This window comes from Tachypleus tridentatus, chromosome 5 (assembly GCF_004210375.1).
Source record: "Tachypleus tridentatus isolate NWPU-2018 chromosome 5, ASM421037v1, whole genome shotgun sequence".
Classification (NCBI taxonomy): domain Eukaryota; kingdom Metazoa; phylum Arthropoda; class Merostomata; order Xiphosura; family Limulidae; genus Tachypleus; species Tachypleus tridentatus.
Genome location: NC_134829.1, coordinates 31,270,299 through 31,296,695, shown reverse-complemented (window position 1 = coordinate 31,296,695; position 26,397 = coordinate 31,270,299). Strand labels below are relative to the sequence as shown.

Here is a 26,397-nt window from a genome sequence, read left to right as displayed (position 1 = left end):
ACTGACATAAACAAGATTGTGAACTCAAAAATGTTGTAATGATATATATACATAAAATATTGCAAATCATTTGAATTGTTGCAGTCATGGGTGTGTGTACATATAAAACAGTGAAATCTGTGAACTGGTAATGACACTTGTGTAAGGAACATGAAATTACCAAATTATTCCACAAAAGCCTGAACTGTGAAACAATCTAAAGAAAAGTGTGATGATAATGCCAAAACAGAAAATCCTGGAAGAACTCTCAGATAAATTTGGTTTTAATCTATTCAGGAAAATGTAAGGAAATATGTTATGAAGTAAGATGTAAAGTAACATCATTTGAAGATCAATAATTGTAAAAAAAAAAAATAGTTTATAGTAAGCCTGTTGGGTAATTATAGTATTCTAAGTTATTAGAAAATAATTAGAGTAAGCAACTATAAACAACCATCTAAGTTCAGTCAGTACAGAAACTGCAAAATTCCATACAGTCATGGAACATATAATCAGATGTATAGAAACAGGTGCAATGTCAAAACAAAGATACTGGTACAGTTATATTTGAGAAAAGGCTATAAACAGGAGACCAGCAAGAAAGAAAGAAAAAAAATTAGTTCAGATGTGAGCGATAAACTGAAATAAAACACATGAAAAAAGTGATATGCTGCCAATAAGAAACTAAAAATCTATTTCTAAACCTGTGTGTTACCTGTAATAACCCTGTCATGTGTACATTGCACTGTTAAGATCTCACTGAATTGACTTACACCAAAAAGTGTTAATTATGCCAGGTCTGTTTTGTTTCTTCACTACTATGATTTAATTATAAAATGTTAAATTCAATCTGTTGCTCAGAATTGAAATAATATTGATCACAAATAAATCACCTGAGACAAATTGACTATACCTGGCCACTATAGGAAAACAAATGTAAAAAGATTCTATCAGCTGGAAAATCTCTTTTTCTTCTAATTTGAAACATGATTATCAAATAAGGACACCTGGTATAAATAAATTACTTCAAAAGAAACAAGAAAATGATAGGAAGTTCACTGATAAGTTCAACACATTAATTTATACCTCTGCACTAAGAAAAGTTAAGATTCTTGCATTTTATATTTGGCCTGTCAATATCTGTTATTTGGATTTCTAATTAGTAGGGCATTCTACAGTCCAATAAAATGAACAGATAAAATCTAAAAAGAAGAACTGAAAAGGAAAGTTCATCACATAACACACAGAAGTGAAGATCTGAAATTTAAATAATTTTTGAAATTAAGAATTTAAAACTCAGATAACACACAATTTTGAATTATAAATCATGTTTTAATGCCAAGTTCATAAATGTACACCAATAATAAAGTTGTTCGAGTACTTTCACCATACTAAAGTGATGGAGCAATATTATGAAAGTAACATACATTTACTGACAAACAAAGATAGAATATTTAGTTAAAAATAAAAATGTCTTAAAACACGCAACTAACTACAGAGTATTTACAAATTTTCTTTATGCTAAGTAAAAATCTCAGTGATATGAATATTTTACTTTAAAAACTGCCAAGTGATTAGAATGCAAATATATGACTGGAAAGAAGTAAAGAATACATTTGTGCTATTTTTGACTTTATTTAAAAACAATCATAACTGACTGAAATAGAAATATGAAGTAGTAAAAATCTCACGTCATACTAGGAAGATGTCTCATTACTACATCAAGAGCTTGTATGGTTTCTGGAGGAATAGTACGAGATACACCTTGAAGGGCATCTTCAAGGGCATAAAGACTCACTTTTGCAACCCACTTCAAAGTTAACCTGAATACTCTGTCCTTCCCCTCACCAGGAAGTGTAACCTCAAATTCCACCTAGAACCATAAAGGTTTAAAAATTAGAAAGAAAAAAAATATATATCATACACACAGATTTGTATTTCTATAAGCCTGCTTTATCAGAAATTAGCAAATAAAATCCTGATTAAAATATATAACTTAAAAAAGTATTTTCTATTTATTCAGCATAACTGAAGGTACTAACACAACCTGAAACATATTCCTCAGTGGAATAAATCGGATCACATTTTCTATCTTCTAAGTCCAACAACATGCCATATTGTCAACCGTACCTACATATCATTAAACAAAAGGACAACTACGCTTCTCATACAAAAAATAAATTATATTTTTGTCTTGAAAATGACAAAGGACCCATATAATTGTACAAACTGGTTATTATTTACATGATGTTACGATTTCAGTTATGTTCCAAAATTTTTACCAGCAAAGAAACCTGGGTGATTAATGTTATTTCCTGATTAATGAGTTCATTAATCAATTGTATATGATTAACTGATTAGTCGACAAATGATGTAAAACATTTAAAAATCAAGAAATGGATAATAAATTCTGAAGGGATAAGTTGTTAACCAAAATAAAGCTATTCTTTGAGGTGGACAAAAACTTCATTTATAGAGCTTTGCAAACGAATGAAAATATAAAGTTTGAAATTTTGTCTTCATAATTACATAACATTAATGTCAGAAAATCACAAAATATTTATATAATTCATTGTAAAACTTGTAACTCAAAAACGAATTTTAAGAAATGGTTAAAAAAATATTAAACAGCAAAGAAAACCCTGCCTTCAAACTTCAGGTACAATAACTTAAATTTATATTACTTTTTGGATATTAAGTTTTGTACATAAAACTGTATCATATGCATAAATTACACAACTACATCATGATTTAGAAACAATGAAAGATGTATTCACTTTCAGTCACCTATTGCAACAATACTGTATACAGCTTGTCTGACTTTTTATTCTAGACATTTAAGTACTAATTTACATATCTATAAGCATGTTTGACAAAATGTTATAGCTTTAGATGTTGTAACTAAGTAGGTACTCAAAAGTTTTGTAAACAACAAAAGAAAATAATTAACTAAATTTATTTATTAGTCAAATGCATTCTTAGTTAATGTAAAATCTTAAGTCAAACAATACAGAAATTACAATTTATCTTGTAAAATAACTTTTGATAGTTATGACTTCATCTTACTAAATTTGAAAACTATAACACAATGAATAAGAATAAAACAAATCTATTTAGATCATACAATATTATTGTGTTAACAAGCGACTTTTTCATGCTATCTAGCCACAGTAAAATTTCACTTTTAAAATTGATGATATGGCAACAGTTAATAATTTTTTTACATGCATAAAGAGGTTTACACCATATTAATATTTTAGATTAATCAGTGCCAACCATAAGGTCCCAAGACAAATAAGGATAAAAAATTAAAATAAGTTAAGAAAGTAGTCATTCAAATGTTTTAAGTTTTTTTTGAGGGACTGGATATCAATATGCAAATGTGGTTTTTGTATCCAATGTAAAGTTTTTAAATATGTAAATATCACTTAATGTACACGCATAGGTATGTGATGTAATTATGTTATCGTAATTCTTGTCATCTTTTCATCTGTAAATACTTATTTCCTCTTATTTAATTTTGATCAAATAATGCATCACTGTTATTATCTGTTATATTTTTATGCCCACATTTTAATGAATATTTTGTTAGGTTTAGTCTATGTCTTGCTCTACAAAGCATGTCCCTTCATAAACACATTATTTCTCATAAAATAACAGAACAAATGTCATCAAAATATCATACCTGCATCATAATTCATATACTGCAATTACATATCACAAAAACTTTATTTTCTTAAGAAAAAATATGAATTCTTGTTTTCATCTTGTTGGAAAGTTACTTTTTGGGTGGATCTGCCTTCTACTGTAGGTGTGTCTTGGGTGGTTGTTTACGTAACTACACATTGAATGTTTTTTTATGTTTGTGCCCATCAGGGTGTATTTATCACTAACCTATTATTTAATGAATCTTCTTCAAACTTTATAGGAAATAACTGTACATCATACTGTAATTAGTAACTATGTTTGCCTAGGATTAGATAACAATGTAAAAAGTTTGTCATTTGGTACACTACAGTGTTAAGCTGTTCAGCATTATGCCTTATGAATCAAAACAACCGTTTCAGAAGTGATTGACAGATCAAATATCCACAGATACTGATCCTGGGGTTGTTTAGGAGTCTGATGTTGAACCTGTCCTGGTCACTCCAGTTGCTAGTATCCAGACACCAGCTGTTCCCCCTGCTGACTCTGCACTGATGCCAACAAAGAATGTGTGTGTTTTTCGTATAGCAAAGCCACAAAGTGCTATCTGTTCAGCCCACCGAGGGGAATCGAACCCCTGATTTTAGCGTTGTAAATCCGAAGACATACCGCTGTACTAGCGGGGGACACCAACAAAGAAAAACAGAACCGTAGAATTTTTTAAGAGATATCAATTTTGATGATTTCAAAACCAGGCTTCAGAATGGTAAGAAAAATAAAATGTTTTGCTACTACCACAAAAACAGGAAAAGGGTAGTATGTAGAGTACTTGTGGGACTGATCATTTTAGATGAAACTGAGAAAATAAAATGAATATTTATTATATTTCAATATTTTTATTAAATAACAGAATATAAAGCAAGACCCCACTGAAACAAATTTTGCCAAATACACTAATACCATAAGAAGTATATTGCTATTTGACATTAATATCTAAACAATGCATTATTCTAGATTGAAAAAGTCACTGTACACACATTTATCACTGAGGGGCATAAGACTACTATGGAAGCATAGGATACATCTTAAAAATGCCTCTAAATGGTGAAAAACATGCTATGAGTGAAGAGTGAAAAGCACATGCAGCTGCCAAGAAACAGTCTATTGGATGGTGACAAAGGATATAGAAAAAGAAGAAATATGTCTTATTACATTTCCAACAACAGTTTCATGAGAAAAAAATATCATCAGTATGAGAAGAGAAGGAAATTCAACAAGAGTCATCACAAACTTTTAAATGTTATGTTTTCAACTACTAAGCTGTACCAAAAAAAAATATAAAAAGAAATCTGTTTCCAAACTTGGTATACCTAATGTTTTTTATTTGGTTATGACTTGATAATTTTAATAGTGCACTTGAAGGTATTTTATAAACACAGGTTTCTGAAATATTTTCTTAGCACTGTTTCAGTACAAAGAGCAGTTACAATGTACAATAATGCAGGCTGTAGGTATATTTCTGAAGGTAGAGTCACATCTGGGAAACTTAAGCAGAATTAAACTTTTCAATGGATGAAGGACATTATGAAGAGGCAACAAACATTAGTGAAAAGAAGAGGATGGCATCAGCTAACCCAAACAGATCAAATATGTAAGCACCAGCATTTTCAATATAGACCTGCTTCCTTTTCTTTTGGAAATGGTTTTACCCATATAATAATGATACAGTGGTGAAAGAAATATCACAAATGTGAAAGATAAGTCATGTTAACTACTACCGAGAAGAGAAAATAAAAAGCAATATGGTTAGAGGTATTGGTTGACCAAAAACTTAATGATGTCTGAGGGAATGAAAAGTTCATAAGTGCTAAGGGTACAGCTTCTATTGATAATAATCAAGCATATGTGCAGCCAACAGAAATGTCGCTTGATAAAGGTGTGGTTTTAAATCACTTTTCCAGGCAAAGATTTAAAAGCAGTTCATCATGGTAGCTGAACAGATGCAACCTGTTTATAACTTAAAGATCTGGCTGAACCTCTGAGCAACTGAAATTAAATTGATATTACATTTTTAATCCAGACTTTTATTATTTACAAATTCTTAACCTCTTTAGCACTCTCCTTCTTCAACTAGCCAGTGATCAGCCATCCTCTTTTCAGCCAATTTTCAAAGTATCAAGCTTACTGTATCATAGAAAACCATCTTCTTGAGAGATAGTATGCACAAAAAATTTTTTAACAGCAAAGAATTAGACCACACGTTTGATCCTCGAACTCCCATTCCTAGCTTAAATTACGTTGTAGCTGAGCCCATATATGAAAATTCAATGTTTAACAGCATATTAGATGTGTAACAATATATTATATCTGTTGTAAGATTAGCTTTAAAGTCTCTTGGAAAGCAAGGAGCTCCTATTATTTATGATAGATCCTGCAGAATTCAAGTTTCCACAGGGCATACTTATGATAAATGGAGCAGCAGTCTTGTGACAGCTAGCCCAACAACCAGCATATACTCCTATGAGCCATGACAGCAGAGTCAATTTTGTTATCAAAAGAGCAACAGTACCTTCTCCTGAAAAGCCCTGTCAGTGGGTGCTATATGTTGAAGCACTGATGATGCCAGATGTGCTTGTCAAACTGCATACCTCTTGAATCAATGTTTCTTTACTGCTTTGAGTCTTTTGACAGTTAGTACAACTTACAATATTTTTCTCTCAAATATTGAGTTTTTTTTAAAAAATGGGGTTATTCGATTTTATGATTTGTGTAGAGGGTTTATTTCTGTATTATGATCAGATTAATTATCACTGCTAAAGGGTTTGTTTCGTGCTGTATTTAGCATACAGTACTTAAAGGGATTACCATTTAAATTTGAAAAGGTTTTCCTTTTTTTTTTTAGTATAATTTTATCACTGAACCATCTTTCTTCATTAAAATAACTTGTGTGCTCAAAGATGTTTTAATGGTATTAAAAGATACTGTGTATTTTGTTTTTTCTATGTATGTTGTCTTCAAATTTGAGCAAGGTAGTTTATGTAAAGCAATATTTCAATCTTTTACTACTTAAATGTTTATTTTATTTTGTTTGTTTTTGACTTCTGGAATTCATTACAAATGGTTTTCCATGTTCTCATAAGATGTATTATCTATGTCAAAGGATGGTAATATTCATTACTATATTCATGACCTCATATATGAAGAGTGTTTTCATTTATTTATGGAAAATTAAAGTGTATTTGTTTTATGACTGTGTCTTTGTCAATAGGTTTATTATATTATATGATATCAGAATTAAAAAATGATAATTTTGTTATAATTATTATTGACATTGTAATATGAATATAAATTCACTGTTAAAAGTTTTCTTGGGGTACTCATGTTAAACAGCACTTACAATCATGTGCTGCGACTTTTAATAGTACCATAATTAACAGGCGTGTCATAATGTTATTTTGATTTGTATAACTGTTAAAGGGTTTCACTCACTATTGAATTTTTACAAAATGTTTCATCAGTGTTGCATGTTTTGTTGGGGTGAGGGCAAAAGTGTGATACTGATGTGTCCAGTGCATCTTCAACCTTCATATTTTATTGTGTAAAGTTGTCAGAAGTTGTAGCTTATTCAGATGTCTCTGTTCTTTGTCATTCTTGAAATAATTCCAGTCTTCCCATGGGAAGATGATTATGGTTGTACAATTGCACTATGGACATGAAGGTCAACATTAATTTACTTCAATGGTAAATAATGCTTTGACATTACAACCTCTTCTACATCTGAATAGGAATGACCAATTATATGGTTAACGCTAGTTGCTCTACATAAATCTGGCATTACTGATTCAACTAAGTAATGTGAGATTCAGTCAACCTGGAACATCATTGTATGTGAAAAACTAAGGTTTGTAATAAGCCTTAAGAAAATATAACCAGCCTGATTAATCCAACTCTCCAATAAAAAGAGTAATACACATTGCTACTTTCTACTGTGAGAATAGACTCTCATTGCATATTCCACATTATATCCAGTCTATAATTGTCTTTCAACAAATTCACCAGTTAAAAGAATTTCAGAGATATTTTGAAAAACATCTTGCTACATCTCACATTATACAGATGACTTACCTCAAAAATTCTTTCAGCAAAATTAGGTTTCAGTTTTATATTAATGTCACAAAATCACACCACACAATAAACTGAAATTTCAATTGGTAAAACCTATGTTGACCTGTGGGATACCTACGAGAGGTATCACAGGCCCATTTTTGAGCCTTCCGTGCCATGTGGCACACAGGATTCCATCGCAGACGAAGTTATTATGGAAAAACGTTAGGAATACACTGAGAAGCACTGCTGCCACACAGTTGTCTATAGATGGCAGGATCAAGTTCTGTGAGAGCAGTGAAAGAGGACCAGTTGGCTTGATCCAACTTCCATCAGGGCATGCAGGTTGGGTGGCATCACCCATGAACAATTTCTCTCAATACAATAAGAAAATAATCACTGGCTCATGGGTCACTGTCATCCCTCCATGAAAAGTGTGAAAATAGTAAAGGAGAGCAATCTGAGAGATCAATAGCAGTAAAGAACTGACTAAGTGCATGAAAATAAGTATAAAAAGCAGTATTGAAGAGAGAAGATTGTGATCTAAGGGCATATGCTATACGGGCAAATCCCTTCCATCAATATCAGCACCTCACTAGAAAGGATTATGTCCATTAAAGTGCTCCAAGATTAAAAAGGGAGAGAGCAACTGTTTAACAAGAGCATAGGTCTCTTCAGGAGACAGGTAGAGAGAACAAACAGTGATGGTATGACCTAAGGGAACACTAATGGCTACTGCCTCCAAGGGTATGTCAAGTGGCAAAGACAGGGTGGGCACATGCTGATGACCAACAGTACCACCCCTCCATGCACTCATCCATTACACAACCTGTCATTTCTGTAGAAAGAAAACTGTCAAAAGGTGACTGCATCAGCAGGTTTCAGAAATGTTTCCTGTGAGGAAAGACAGAGGATGGTAAGAAGCAATCAGTGCTTTGATGTCATCCAGATTAGAACATAAACCTCAACAGTTCCATTGTATCAAAGTAGGGTGTTTTTTTGTTTTTTATTTATTTATTTATTTGTAGGTGAATTGGGTGGAAAGCCCTTATGTTTTCAACCACATCTTTTTTTCATTATTTTCTTTATTTGAGATAGGTGTATTGACCTCTATTGACACTACCTTGGGTCAACTGGACAGGTCTCTCTCGTTGGAAGAAGATTCCAGTAACTAAGAATGTGAACTAATGATCATTTTGCATCTTGGGATCAGAGAAGAAGATATACCCAAGGAAATGCCTGTACTTGGAATCAAAGGAAGTGGATCTGGGTGTTTGCTGGAGTGAATACTATGGGCAGACATGAGCGTAGATGTTGATTCATCATCTTTTTCAATCATGGAGGTCAAAAGACTATATGGTTTGTGAATGATTATTTCAGAAGCATGGAGAGATCCTTCTGCTCTCCCAATGTAATAGTGAAATGAAGTGCAGCAACATACATCCAAGATGAAGTGGTGAACAGTAACTTTCGAGTTTCAGGTTGAGTAATGTTTTGAATCGTTTTCAAACACTGTACTCTTTTTCTTTTAACCACTTAGGGCAAGAATGAAAGTAGGATGGGTGAGAGCCATTACAATTAATACAATGAGGGTCTGTTTATATGCAAAAACGGCTCGTTTGGGTTGAGAAAATATTTTACATAGAAGAGCGAACAACGTTTCGACCTTCTTCGGTCATCGTCAGGTTCACAGAGAAAGAGGTAACTGACCAAAAGCTGACCACATGTTTGAAAGGGGTTGTGTAATTGAGTGTCGAAATGTAGAGGGCGGTATTAGATGTTTGAATATATAATTTTATTTATTTTATTATATTAATATAGGTATAAAGGCATTCCTTTATATTGGTTTATTTTGGGTTTAACTTGTTGTATAAGTAAGGCTTCTTTAATTTTACGTTTGTTTATGTTTGTTTCTTTATTCAGTATTTGAGTGTTTTCTATGGTTATCCACCACTATACTGGTACAGATATGTAGATGACACGGTTGCGGGATTCAAATCTACAGAACACATACTTAATTTTTTCAATCACATTAACTATATACATCCCAACATTAACTTCACATGTGAACAGGAAGAAAGCAATCAAATATCATTTCTAACCTCAAAATTACAAGAACTGACACACAATTCAAAACAGAAATTCACCGAAAAATCACCCATACTGGACTATACATTCCTTGGGACTCAGCACATGAAACAAAACAAAAACTCAACATACTAAGAAACCAAATAAACACAGCCATAAAACTATGCTCACCAGATAAAATTAACGACAAATTAGACAAAATAAAACAATACTTCATCAACATCAATAATTTTCCTCCACAAACCGTAGAAAACATACGCACACACCTAGACAGAAAGCAAAATCAACCAACTAAAGTAAATATATCTCACGAATCAAAAATCACGAAAACCATATATTGCTGTATACCATATATTCCTGACATCAGCAAACAAATAACCAACATTTGGCAAAAACTAGTAACAAAATATGACATTCCAGTTAATACCAAATTTATTCAAAAACCAGGCACAAAATTGAGGTCTATACTATGTAAAAACTACACTGACAAACACTACACCAACATTATTTATAAAATACAATGTGATAACTGCCACGACTTCTATATTGGATAAACAAGTAGAAAAATGGAAACCAGATTCAAAGAACATAAAAAGTCACCTTCACATGTTTTCGAACACTGAAAGTCAAATAAACACAACATAACCATAGAAAACACTCAAATACTAAATAAAGAAACAAACAAAACCAAATGCAAAATTAAAGAAGCCTTACTTATACAACAACTTAAACCCAAAATAAACCAATATAAAGGAACGCCTTTATACCTATATTAATATAATAAAATAAATAAAATTATATATTCAACGTTGTTCGCTCTTCTATGTAAAATATTTTCTCAACCCAAACGAGCCGTTTTTGCATATAAATTTCTCAACAAGTGGGTTTCTCGACATCACTGAATGAGGGTCTGTTTTACACTCACAGGCATTGTGGTCCTTGCCATTGCAACAAGCATATGATAAGGAATTATGACATGATGTCTTAGAGTGACCAAACTGCTGATACTGAAAACATCTGAGAGGGTTTGGAATATATGGCCATACCTTGTAGTTAAGGTAACCCGGCTTGATGGTGGCAAGTGGATGTGTGATGTAAATGTCAAAATGAGGACACTGGTCGGTATCATAATTCCATCTTTGTGAGTGGAGATGCACCTCACTGCAGAAATTCCTTGGGTGGAGAAACCAGCAAGGATCTCTGACTGGGGGATGTCCTTCAAACCCCTCTCGACAATAACCCCTCTTGCATTTGAAGGTGATTAGGGATATACGCATTGAGGTTATTTCTCATGCTACTTTCAATTTGTCACAGAGTTATTGTTAAGAGTGTTTTATGTTTAAGATTGAATATTTCCACCAATATATCACCAGAGTAAAGATTTTTGACTGACTTATGAGAGCCAGCAAGTCCTTCTAGTCCCTTCTGAATGAAAAAGGGAGACATTTGCCCTCAAGGATAATCAGTCTGAAAGAGAATGTAGTGTAAGAAAATGAGGCACAGGTGTTATAGAGTTTGAAGATTGCTCAATCTTCAAGACATGGATGTTTACCTATGGACTGTTTTTTCACTATTTTATTTAAATTTTTATTTTGGGAATCCATAATAAAGAAAGAAGAGCCCACCCACCATGGAATACTGAGTGGATGCACTACAGTGCCAAACAAGAACAGTACAGCAACACCGTAGTTTCACAAGCACTATACCCAAACACCATCATCAGATACAATGTCCACAACACTTGTTGAGAACATCCAACACTGGTACTTGGTTGACCCAAGCCCAAGAAGGCCAAAGTGGTGTGTTAGGATTGGACCCCTCAACCATCAGGATCCTCTCCTCCCCTTTCTTGGGTTGCCATACATGGCAAACACATGGGTGGATGTTTAAATCCCAGAGGAAGTATTCTGAAAGGACAGAACCTTCTCTGGGAGGTCCTCTCACTACGTTCAAGAATCCACACCAAGGGTATAATAACACGAATCTCCAATTTACCAATATCTTAAAACTACAAAACGATGGCAGTAAAATCCTTCTCAAGAATTGTAACAAATGATACTGACTGTACCTGTATTAAGAAATATGAGACTTCCTTTTCTAGAATTAGTAAATAACTGTATTATAGGAAAGTGGAAAGACCATTAAGATCAGACTGAAAGTTTGTTTGTAACAAGCACAAAGCTATACAATGGGCTATCTGTGCTCTGCCCACCACTGGAGACCCAGTTTCTAGTGTTCAGAGTCCACAGACATACTGCTGCACCACAGAAGAGCCCATACTGAAAGATTAGTAAAATCAACGATCTTAAAAATGAACTAATAATCTGAGATAACCTCTCAACATCCCAGATGGAAATTTTGTATATAAAAAACAACTCAATGAGTAGGTGAAGAAGACTTTCCTTGCTTAATACTTTTGGCCACCTGGTAGGGTCAAAAGAAATGAGGAAAATTAGATTACATTCACTGAGAAATAGGTAAGGGAAGAAGACAAAAATTACTTGCTGGTCCTTTCAATGCAAATGAATACCTTGACTAGCTTAATGTAATTTTTTAAGTTTAATTTTAGCCAATAATAATATTTTTGTCATATTTGTTTATTCTTATACACAACCAATATCTTTAAAAATTTGTCTCTAGCTTTTGACAAATAGTGAGGTATCAAGAATTCCATCTAGCCGACCTTACAAGTAAGAACAGCCATTTCATAACGAGTCAAGAGGGGGGGGAATCCGTCCAAAAATAACTTTAAGCAGTTTTGAGGGATTAAGTTAGTCTTTCCTAAAGCTGTTTGATTTATTTCAAAATATCCAATATCAAAAGAAAAATTAACTGAAGTAAAATGTAATGAATATGGTCATAATTTATATGACAAGTGGATTTTCTTGTCATCACAGATTATGATCATAATTGAGTCTAAACTTTTGTCAAAACCTATTAGTCAAAAATTAGCAATGAATACCTAAAAGAAAATTTTGTTGCATTTTCTTTACCTTCTTTCAAATTACTTTGTACTTTTCATTTAGTTGTATTTTTTTTGTCATTACTTTATAGTTTATAATTTGTCTGGATTTCACTATGTTGTATGTTTCATCTGTATGATTTCTAGCAATATGAGCCTGCAAACATACTGCTGGGTCACTGAGGTGATATATCCTAATAGTCCATTGTGTAGCTTTGTGTTTAATTTCAATCAATCAATCAACCTATACAATATTCAAACATAGGTGAGATGCAATGTAGATGTTACATTTTGTTATTACCATTTAAAATCAGTTTATAACATTTTGTAATGATAATTTAGAAACTAACTGATGAAGACTCTTGGATCAAAACATTGTCAAAAATAAAGAACAGTAGACAGAAAGCACAACTTATTTTAAAATGTTGACAAATGACATTTTCTCCAGTTGTAATGTAACTGCATTTTACAAGGTTATAAATTTAAAACAATATACATTTTGACAATGGAAAGTTGCTGTTTACATGCCAAAAGTTAGAAAAGCATTTGAAACCAAGCAATCTACATTGTGATAAAAATCATCTAACCAAGTAAACTGTCCAGTAATTACAATGTGCTTTTACATACACATAAATATTTACATACTTTGAAGATCCATCTACATCTTCCTTGAATGTTTGAAAAATCAACTCCCTAATACATGACATCGAGCATAGAAGAATTTGCCTAAGTGTTTGAACATCTATTTCAGTTTGATATTTTAATGAAATTTTTCAAGTATCAGAGACTTTCTCTCAGTCGAAAGAGCAAAATTCACAAAAATCACTTAACAAAATCATTAGATCTGCATTAAATATTACATTTTGGAAAAAACCACTTGTTGCAATGTAAAAATACATAACTTAAAATGTCAATCACCTCAAGTACACTTTAACCCAAAAGAACTAAATTTTTTATTTCAAGTAAATTTCATTTTGAACATTAAGGATGTTTATTCAGTACATAAAAGTTATGTAAAGAAAAATTTTTTTTTGTGTTAGTTATAAACATGTCAAACCCATCAAAATTGCCCCCCCCAATCCTCTCTCTCTGACTTTTGAGATTTTTTACGAATCAATTTTATTTAGCTTATGACTATATATATGACTAAGTCACATAAAATTGCTACAAAAACAACCTTGACAGTTGGAGAAAGAAGGTGAACTTCCATAGTGAGTTTGAAAAATACGTAGATAACAAAAATCAAGAGTGTAGAATGTTCAAAATTGTAATCAACACGTGTAGAAAAGCAAAAACTTATTGCATGCTACTGAAGCACAAACTTCACTGATACATAACAGTAGTTGATGCAAGATGACTGGACTTAGAGACATTATTTTGATGCACAAAGTCATGTGTGATATAAAGTGGTTTTAAACCTTAAGTTCCTAGAATGAAAAGTATTAAATTTATTATGAATTTGCTAGCAAAAAAAAAAAAATTTTGCCCAAGGTATGAAGTGAATTAAAAAATACATTTAATTTCTTGCTTCCTGTCTTAAATCTAAAGCTTACTGATTTTTCTTGTAGGTTTTTATATATTTAGTATATCTTAAAACCACAAAACAGATCTTACAACTGATCAATCTTAAAAATTCTACATTCCATTAAGTCAAGTGTAATTCCTGTTTAATAGCATTTGTCAACTTATTTTATCTTGGGAAATAAAATTTTAACAATTAAAAAAAAAAGAAACTGACCTTATCTTTTCCAATAGGAAGATCATCTTTAGTGTACATGTTTTTTCTTCCATCAAACACAGGCTTCTGGGTTCCAAAGATTTTTGAATTTGCTTGGACCATAGTTTCTGTTATCTCTCTAAAAAGTAACATTTAAATTATTTACAAAATCTGTAGAGGTAAACATAAATTAATGATAAAGATAATGAAGAAAATAATATACCTATTGTAAAATGCATTTCTCTCAAAGATGAAACATGGTTATAAATTCAAACTCTGAACTGTTAATCACAGTCAGAGCTGGACAATTAGTGGCATTTCCTAATTAATTAATCTTCAGTCTTATCACATTCAAATCATCTATTATGAGATAGATGGAATAATTTAAAAATAATTGGAAACATTAATAGTGGCTAATTCATTAATTTCATGAGCTGTGACACTAATAAATAAAGCAGAATAACTAATTAAGGTTTCTTATTATTACACTTTTTGATTTATTTGAATTATCCATCTAATTGAAATATTACCCTTATGGATTTTTATCATTACTTGAAATAAATTTAAAGATTAGTTGGTTACGTTCACAAGATTAATGTAAATGTAATTATGGTTAATCATTTATTTTATATGACAATCATTGTGATCAATGATCTGAAACAGTTCATTATTTCAAGTCAATATTCTAAATCTAGTCACTGCATAATTTAACTGAAACATCCAGGTCAGTAACTTTATATGTTTCTATATAAAATTACTTACCTCTCATTACTGTGGTCTAAATAATATTTTTTAATATAAATATATAATTACCTTTTATTTAAGTATATAAAATTTTTTTTTTTTTTTGTATACAAGTGTATATGAGATATGAAATCACAGAACAGGAAAATACACTGACCCATCATTAATAAAAATAACAAAATATTAAAAAGACCAACTAACTATCTTTTATTCCTGTTACATTCCAAATGGTTATAAATTAGACAACTGTACTATTCATAGGAAAAACTGAACACAAGCGAGTACTTTTGCAATGATGGGTCAAACAATTTAAATATTTTATTTCTTAAAATACTTACATATACTGAAAAAAAGATGAATACAATTAGGTAAAACAAGAAATAAAAATTTTCATACATTCAAAATTTGTTGGGCATTCAATGGTAACTTTCAAGCTTCAATGGTAAAAGTTTTAAATGTTTTAACCTACTAATGTCATCTTCAGGTTAACAAATAAGATGACCTAAGAAAGTTAAAACACTGTTTTCTGCTTTATTTTGGTAAACGTATTAATACCCTACCCATACTAGCCAGCCTGGGTTTCTTGTCTGTATGAACAATTCATATGAATAAGGAAAGATCGTTATTCTAATCTTCACAAGTCTGGTGAAATAAAATTGACCACCTCTGACCATGGATTAGTAAATACTGATTAAGTCATGAAAGTTCTTACTTCTGAAACACAATGTGTAATGGCATTATGGCCATTACTACCGGCCTGAAAGCTCACAACAATATTATGTAGGTCTATTGGTTTTACACAATAGTCTATATTCATGTTATTGAAAGCTGTTGTTGAATCAATATTGTCTAAAGTGCTAAAAACTAAACAAACAAATGGTATTTACAAACAATTATATTTGCCAACAGATATTATGTTAGGCCTATTTATTTATTTTTAACATTGCATTCTTAATCTAGTCCCTTAGGGATTTCCAAGAATTAGAATAATGTGTAATAAGAGTATTTTAAATCACAATATATTCATTACATCCAGTACTGATGATGTTTCTCTTGGTCCAGAAATCTTTAAACCAGCTGGAATACAATGAACACAGTAGTAGTCAAAGCACAATATACACAAGCCATTTGTTACAATGACAAGTGTTATGGTGTAAATGCCTCTTACAATCTGGGAGGCATAATTATACTTCAAAAAAAAACATGCAGATTGTTTAACTTCATAATTTGTCACATATATTGGATCTAGGATAACATTGTACACTTAGGAATGTAAACATCCATGTTCTGTTGATGTCCGAAGCTTTAAGGAAATAAGAAATTTCCAATGGATAGTGGTAATCTCTTCATTAAGCAATTTTTTTTATAATGCTAACTTAAAATTCGTGATTTTCAAACTCTTTGTGCTAAAACTAAGTAATCACTATTTACTTATTTCCTGTCTTTTATTGCACACTAACAAGTTCAACCTGCATACACAGAAAGTTTAACAATTTCAACCAGCTAAATAAAATTCATAAAATGAACACAAAAAACTTACAGTTAGGATTTTTCTAAAATAATTTATGCACAATAAATTATAATATAACATGCATAAAAAGAAAATTTAAAAAAAACTCAACATTTCATTTTGCAGTTAATTTGAGGAGATAGTCCAGAAAGAATTTTTCAAAACTTTTATTTTACCCCTGAAAACCTGAGATACTAAACTGGAAAAAGCTAATTTTTTGTCAAGACCACCTTAAGCCCAAACAAATTAAAGAACTTGTGGTTCAATAACGTTTTAAATAATTATAAAAAAAAATGTCATGACATTTAAATCATAGATAAACAAAAAAGTAAAATTTACTAAAGACATATCTGTATACACTATAAAACTACAAATAAAGAACGGGATCTAAAAATACAAATATAACCAAGATAATATAGAATACATAATTTCAATTTAAACGAAATGAACAAAAGAATATTGAACAGAATGTGAGTTCACTAAACATAAAGCAAACTATAACTGAATACAAACTAAATATGTTAGTTTTTGTGTAGCTTTGCATGAAACTGAAAAACAATCTGTTCTGGCCATCCTTACTTTAGCAGTGAAAGACTAAAGCTAATCATAACCACTGACCACCAACCGTTGGGCTACTCTTTTACCAATGAAAAGTAGAATTGATCATAACATTATAATGTCCCCAACAGTTGAAAGGGCAAACATGTATGGTGGAGTGGAGATTTGAATCTGTGACTCATAGATTAAAGAAAAATGCCTTGACCATCTAGCCATGCCAGGCCATGACTTTAAAAATAAACTCACCAGTATATTGTGTTATATATTACAATTTGAAATAGCCTGAAATGGAGTTTATCTGCAATTTGGATTAAGAAGTTAACTCAATGTTAGTATGTATCAAATTTATATCTGCCAACAATATAGTTAAACACTTTTCTGTCTTAACCCTTTCGTGATAGGTCACAGGCTAAGTCATCGCATTTATTGACTTGCATTCAAAATTTCATTGAACCACTATTTTATGAATTTATGTCAATAAGTTTGGAATAACACTGGATTATAATTCAAATGTTAATTTCTTAACTTATAAATAAATATTAAAAGAACATCTCCAAGTACAGATTTTGCTACCTCACATGGTATGTTAAATGCAGCATTGTTTAAAATTAGGCAATTGTGATGTCAAAACACAGTCTATAATTTTGTACAAATTATGAACTCAAATTACCAAGCTAAAATATGAAATAAGAACATCATATCTTTTTACTTTGCTGAGATATGGCTAATGTACTGAATCAAACTCAGTGGTCATGTACATCTCTTTCCATTTTTGGAAACAGTCCCTTATATATGTACACTTACTTCAATATATGACATGAGAATAACCAATTATTAAGTCTCTCTCAAGAATGGTTTTCCCCCACCACTTTATTCTTTGAAAAGGCTTTCACATTCTTTCAAAACAAGATTTTAAGGATGTAGGTTGTGTCTTTAGTCTACTCAAAGAGTCACATTTTTTTTAAATCTTAGTAAGTTAATAAATTATAGTAGAATTCTATGGTAGCAGCATACGATTGTATGGTTATTCAACTGTATATATACAAAACCTAAAAAAATATTTTGTTTGATATCCTCAATGGACAAAATTTTAAAGGGTTAGCAACCTATGTCCAGTAGCAACTGAGTACAAAAGCCATAGTAAGAAGATACAATTGTTTGCTTCACTTCTCGATTTATTGTTCTATATTTAAAAAAAAAAAGTTTAATTTATTTCCAAATACAAATAATCTATACATACATATATATAAAATAAATAAAGTATAATAATAGAAATGTGTCTGTATACTAAAAAATACTATTTCCAGAAACACAGCCAAGACAGGGAAGACTAAAGGTCAGTTTCATATTACTGGATATATAAATACAAATACATGTGCACTGCATTATTGTAAGTTATGTAATGTTAGCTAGGCATGATTGGAGGGTCAATATTAATAAAAATGCGTGTAAATATATAGCATTATGAGACTTAAGCTACTTAGGCTAAATGTTTGTATATTTGTATTTTAATATTTAGTCATTCTAGCACAAAAAACAAACATTTATGTTTACTTCCTGATTTTTTTATGATGGTTACAAGGTTGGTCAAGTGACAAGCCGTACACAGTTATAGAAAATAACAAAATGTAAAGTCTTATTGAAAACAAAACATTTGAAATGTATTTAGGAGGTTTTAAAGATGATGCAAATATTTAGGATTTTTGGTACAAAGAATCGTTTTTTTCATAATCACAACATGAAATCACTTTGCACTCAGACTAATAATGAAACAGATTCTATTTTCAAAATCTGTAGTAAAAATATTTAATTACAAAAATTTTTGATATACAATATACTTGTAATCTTTACTAAAAGTCTACCAAATTTTGTGTTGATACACATGCTGTATCAATATTTATTTATAGTGCAAATGCTTAACATACAAATGCATAGACGAACTTGGGTATATTATACTGAGCCCATATCAAAAGGGTTAGCACATACTTTAATATACATATAATAATTTATCATAACACTTACTACAAATAATATGGCTTGTATACAGATGTTTTACAAATTGATACTGAGTCTTCTTCCTAGTCTGGAACTAAATATTTTACCAACAGTTCACAACGAACAAATGAATTTAAAAGTTGATACCCATATAAAATTCACTTAACAGCTAGCTACCTAACTGCTCCACTGAACACATGCAACATTTTCAGCAACAAAAATATCTACTGTCTTCATAGCAGTACAAACATGCAAATTTAATTTTCTGAAGTTAAACAGTTTATAATGTTCAAACATCTATAAATGTTCCTGATCAAATATCTGTAGTTTTCCAAATTAAATTATTAATCACAGATGTAGCTTCCAATGGTTATAGTGTACCAACTGTAGCAAACCAATAATAATATACTCTCTTGGTGTGTGGATATATAAATATTAAGGTGATGTTCTCAAACGTTTAGCTTACAACAACTTTTGAAGACACTCTAATGTTTTCATAAAATATATATTGTTGATTATTACACGAAAATCCTTTACACATTTTGTGAACAGACACAAGAATTTCACAACACACATCCAACAATACAAGTTGCACACATTTCTAAACACACATTAAACAAAAACATTAAAGCATATAGTAGTAGATCCATTACACCATCCTTAGAAAATTAAAAATTGTCTAATGCCAATTTTTAAACATACACACCCACACACACACACACATTCATTGATAACAATACATTAAACATACTACACTATCAAAAAATTATACAACTTTAATAATCATAAAAATACATGACACAATCAATGCAAATAAGTTAAAGATCATAAAATTATATAGCACAGGATAGTGCATCAGTACAGATGTTATCAACCCCTTTGACACAGATTACAAGATCATAATTTGACTACAATGTTAAACTCTGTTTTTGCCCTTCATTTAATTAAAAAATATCAATTGGTTGTGATCACTGTAAGTGACAATAGGTTGTTGTGATGCAGACAGACACTGAAATGTTCTAAAACTAACACTAAAGCCTATGTTTCTTTTTCCACAGTTGAAGTGTGATAGAATAGCACAAGCACCACAATCACCTGCATCAATAGCCAATACAAAAAGACTTATCAGTGTCAGGTGCCATCAGCAAGGGTAAGTGCACAATAAAGATTTGACCTTTTCAAAAGCAGATTGACATGCGTCAGACCATTTGAATTTGAATTTTTTAATGTTTCAGTGATGTCAGCCAAATGTTTACAAAAAACTTCTTGTAACAATCAGTCAGTCATTCTGAAAATTCTCATTAAAAACTTTTCTTGTTGGTAGGAGTTTGATAATTTTCACAATATAATCAGCTTTTGCTTGAATTGGAGAAACTTGGCTATGGTGTACTATATGACCTAAGTAAATAACTGGCTTTATAAAAGTCACTTTTTGCCATATTTACAGTAAGATAGACTTTTCTAAGCCTCTGAAAAACACCATGTCATACACATAAACGTTCTTCCCAGGTGACACTGTAAATTACAATATCATTCAACATAAATTCCAGCATCTGACAGATTGTTGAGACATTGATTGATCATTCATTGAAAAATTGCTTGAGAATTTGTCTCAAAAGGCATTACATGGTACTAGTATAATCCATCCTAGGTTTAAGTGGATGTCCCATAGTGGGTATCATAATACTAAGATTATGTCACCAAAACAGAACATTAGCTCTTCAACTTTGCAGTCATAAATGTTTCTAATTCTAGATTAAAATGACTTCAAATTTTCTATGACCAATTCACAAGCACCTAATAATCTAGACTAAAAATTGCAAAAACAACCCAGTAGTTGCATTTCTTTCAGGTCACCTTCTAAGGTTATGTTCCTTTAGTAGCTTCAAAGGACTACACATTAAATGGTGAAACACCAACTAAAATGGGTTAAACTCTAATGACTCCTGAACTGGTCAATGAACAGCAAATAACAAATTAACTCCTTCATACAATACTTCTCATTATTGAGACAAAAAGTGCACATCATATTTTTCATAGCAGAATGGAATTTCTCAAGAGACCCTTGTGATTCAGGATGGTATGCACTAGATTTAATCTGTTTAGCCTTGATATGATAAACAACCTGTGGAAATAACTGAAACATAAAATTTGATTTGTTGATCAAACTGAATTTCTTTAGGCAAGCCAATAAAAGTAAAATTAATTAAAGTCTTAAATATTGTTTTGGCTGAAATGTTTCTCACGAGGATAGCTTAAGGGAATCAAATGGATGCACACATGATAGCCAACAAATACTAGTTTCCTGATCAAGTTTTTGAAAAAGGCCAAACAGAATCAATATTGCAAGACTGGAGGGTTCTTTTAAAGCTGGAACAGGTTTCAAAGGACCAACAGGAATTTTCTTGTTAGGTTTTCTAACTAATTGACATGTATTACAAATTTTACAAAACTGAGAAACATCTTGTTTAATTTTTGGTCAAAAGAAATATCTCAATTTTGTCAAGTCTTGTTGACACTTGAATGACCTCTTATGGGAAGTTCATGGGTGACTTTCAATATTTCGGAACAATATGCTTACAGAACAAAAAATTTGATTAACTATAGTGCAGTCCTCTGAAGCTGGTTCATTTGGCAATATCCATTTTCTAAAGAACATGTCATTTTTCAAAAAATAAACACTTGAAACTTTCTGCAGTTCATCTTTTAGAAGTGTATATTTGACTAGTGAAGAATTATTTAGATTCTGTTCTTGCATGGCAATCAGTTTACTTCAACAAATGGAACTTCACCAGGTGAAGCAGATCCATCATGTCCATCACTGCCATTCCATAAAGAATTGTCAGTAGGACAATTATTCACAAGATTTCCACTGGATCCCAAAAAACGTCTGATACAAATCTTTAATGTCATCCAACGAATATGTTATATCATTTGTTTTTGGCTTAATTTCTTAGTCTGAACTCAAGTCACAGCATACGAGAGCAACACATCTAGATTCTCCTCAACAATAACATCATCCTTAGGTTAAGCAGTAATGGTCTCGCTAACCATTTTGTGTTCAGCGAGAACTTTTCCCCTAGCCATTTTACAACAATAATGTTACATCTTTAGTTCATAAAAGGTCTTCAACCACAGCCAGTTCCACAAATAGGTCTGATGTTAAATAAAGGTTATAAAGAGGGACATTATCAAAGCCACCTTCAATACCCTGAGCAATAACAGACGCACAAGCAGCAGAACTCAAATCTAAAGGTAGTATAGCTTACAACAGTAATGATTAAGTTACTCCACTATCATGTTAAATATGCATGGTTATGGGATTAGCAGTGTCATTTGTCAAAGACACAGAACCAACAGACACAAAAGTTCAAAATTCCTCCCTAACTACATCAGCCTTAAATCAGTAGCAAAATCAACAACATTGAGTGATCTGGTGAAACTAAGCCCATGCGTGTTCACAGACACACTGGGTGTCATCTCCTTTTATTTTTCAAACACCAATAATCAGACATAACACAATCAGGTGTTTCATAAAAATGACAGAAAAACATTAACAGTTTTTGTGAGGTTTTATTCTTACTGCCAGATTTTGGACAAGAGGAGCTGGGATTTTTAGACGAATTCTGAACTTTAGTGGATTGAACACATACAGGCTTTTGCTGATTTGAAAGAAATTTCTTTTTATGGAAAGTGGTTTTGTGTGTTAAAGTGTAATCACTGGAAAAAGCAGCTGCTTCCTGCAGTGTTCAACTTTCTTTTCATTCAAGCACGTTTTGAGGTTATCACATGCACAACATTTAAATTCCTCAATTTGACACAATTGTCTTAGATTGTCAAAACCGTTACAAATATGCAAACAATTTCATCATCAATCAAAATAAAAATGAGCACGAGGTAAATTCCTCATAAGCTTAACCATCTTGTTTGCTAAAAATGACCCCCAATTTTTTGATCCAAAACAGTTCATTTGTCTTTTACATATATTCATTGTGAAAGAGTTATATATGCAAGTTCATATACACATTTGCATGTTTATCATTTACCCTGTAAGTTTTGATCAATAAAATTTAGCAGACTTTTAGTGTACTTTTCTTGTGGTACACAAAAAATTGTTTTTAATGAAATATTTCATGCTAAAGATTTGTCAAAATATCAAGTCCGTTTCATTACTAATCCAAGTACAAAGTGATTTCATGTGATGATTAAAAACTACCACTCATTCCAAACATCTCAAATATTATTTGTGTAATGTTTAAAATCTTCTGAATATATTTCAAACATTTGTTTTCAGTAAGATTTTATATTTATGTTATTTTCTGTACCCTATGTGGGGATCTTGTTTACTGACCAATCTCATAACCATCATTAAAAGAAATTAGAAAATAAATATAAAATCACATTTTTCTTTGTGCTAGAGTGGCTACATATTACAATACACAAAAATACAAATGTTAAGTCTATGAAGCTTGTCTATATTTATTTATTTTTGTTTTTACTATATTGACCTTCCAGTCATGCTAAGTTACATTACATAACATGCATTGTCATGGTGCAGATGCACTCATGTTACTATATCCAATAATATAAAACTGACCTTTCATGGCTGTGTTTTAGTGGATTAGCATTTTGTAATATACAGTCACATTTCAATTATTATGCATTATATATGTAAATTATTACTATTTAGAAATAAGTTATAAAACTTATGTTTCCTAAAATACAGAACAATAAAAAAAGAAGTAAAGCAAACAATTTTCTCTTCCAGCTACGACTCTTGAACTCTGTTGGTGCTGGACACAGGTTGCTAAGACTTAATATTTTGTACATGGAGGACATCATACAACCCCCTTTTGTGGGTTTTATACAGTGTTGAATTCACCAAAAAAATCATAAAAATAACTATACTGACACCATAGACTTGTACAATAATTTATTAAGCTCAGTCACTAAGCTATATTAAAAGGTCTGAAAAATATATCAAAAACTTCCAAACAGACTAAATGCACGACCTATATTCTTAAAACATTGGTTTGAAGAATGTGATAGCCTTTTCACAAGTTAAAATGGCTGAGAAAACCACCAGAGGAACATTCTGAGCTATCAATTGATTACTCACTACAAATATTGTAGTAAGATCATATAAGGGACCATTTCTAAAGGTGAAAAGATGGGAACTGGGCCACTGCATTTGATTCAGTACATAAGTCATAGCTCAGTAAAATAAAAAGATACGAGGTTCTTATTTGATACTCTAGCTTGTCAATATTGTTAATTTAAATTCCTAATTTGTATGAAACTACAGATTTAGTATTTTCACATCATAAACACCTAATTTTAACCAGTGCTGCATTCAACATACCACATGACTCACTAAAATCTACATTTAGGGGTAGCTTCTTTTAATATTTACTTTTAAATTAAAAAATTAACTCACATGTAACATTAAAGTTTGAATTATAATCTACAATTTGATTCTAAACTTAACATAAATTCTTAAAATAGTAGTTCATTAAAAAATTTGAATATAAATCAACAAATACAGGGAAATGTTTTGCCCTGTGACCTGTTGCAAAAGGGTTAAAATATATTTTTTTACCCCTAGTTTAGATTTTCCTTCAGACTTTAAAAAATTATTGTGGGCAAAATGACCCACAAGAAGACCAGTTAGAAAAATGAGATTTTTTTTTCTTAAAACAATAGGACACTGTCAGTCTTACAGTTTATAATGTTAAAAAAATAAAATTACTTCAGAGTTTATTTCCTTTTTTTCTTTAAAAGAAACACAATTATTAATAGTTTGATTTCATAAATATTTGCAATGTACACTTCAAACTACAGAATCACACATGGCTGTACATGCAACATCCTTAAATAAATAAACTATTCATAATTACAAGCATCATCAATAATGAGTGGTAAGATAAGATAGGGTAACAACAAACCAAAAATACTGCAACATTTTTGTGCAAGTTAATATGGATCAGAAGTATGGTGTCACTTGCATAGAAATGGTCTTAATAATCACAAAGTTAGTCCTACTCAAACCAACAAGGTTATTTTTCATTTGCACTATTTTGTGTAGAGAGGACAGTACTTCTCCAGTTAGGTAAAAAAAATATAGCAAGTTTGCACCAGGCTACTGACGAAAGCCCAAAACAAATCAAAACTGACTCACTGATAGCAAACTACAAAAAACCATTGATAATGGTTTTATTTTGAAGTAGATAAGTTTTTGTTAAAACAAAATGTATGCCAACATAAAGTATAGATTTGTAATTTGCTAGTAGTGGCTAGATAAAGTTTTGATTTAGTATAGGCCAAGGGCTCTAATAAAACTCTTACAAAAAGCTATCTGAAAACGAGACCAAAGCATTTGAATTTTACTATAAATATAATTTTAACTTACCTCTAGCATGGTTGGCAATGTAGATTACTCAAGTGTTTTTCTTTGCAAGGAATTTTAACAGATTTTAAATTTTGTTTACCAGCTACCTGTCTTAAAGACTTCTCAGTTTGATTAAATAAATGAATTTTAGGGGAAAACTGTGAATGAAATAGTAGAACAATATAAGTTTTAATTTTGCTTCTGCTCATTATCATCTGCTTTGCATCCCTTCAGTCTGAACTTGCTGGAGATCAAACATGTAACTTGCACTTTTAATAGACCTTGCCTATACATTAGAAAAAATGTTACTGCACACTAAGAAATATACAACAAAAATTAATAGTTGAGAACAATCCTATGATCAGAGATCACCAATTTCAGAATCTAGATTTACTCCAGTAGGCCGAACAATATTTAGATTAGCAATCTATTAAGCTTCTTTTTATATCTTTATAAGCTTTAGTTTTAAAGAGAGTTTCAATGCCGGTTGGAATAACCTCATTAATAGAATGACTTAGGTAGTTCAAATGTTTAGCGAGAGAGAGATCATGTTTTGGTGTCAAGAGATGACATTTTTCATTTGGTCAACGCTTTGAATCATTAAAGAATTTACCTCATACCTAAATTCCTGTCACAAAACAATCAAGTTTACCTCTAATTATTCTCCTATTCATATTAACTTTTTTGACATCATTGTGTTTTTAAAG

At 31.2% G+C, this 26,397-nt stretch overlaps 1 protein-coding gene across 1 annotated transcript in view; it reads right to left on the bottom strand.

The window, feature by feature from the left end:
- LOC143250847 (protein argonaute-2-like) overlaps positions 1-26,397 on the bottom strand; it is a 137,648-nt gene that overhangs the window by 91,178 nt on the left and 20,073 nt on the right. Inside the window, exons 4-5 of the mRNA XM_076501938.1 lie at positions 14,517-14,634; positions 1,671-1,852 (exon numbers count right to left, since the gene is read on the bottom strand). Of these exons, the coding sequence (XP_076358053.1) occupies positions 1,671-1,852; positions 14,517-14,634 (300 nt within the window). The remainder of the gene's footprint in view (positions 1-1,670; positions 1,853-14,516; positions 14,635-26,397) is intronic.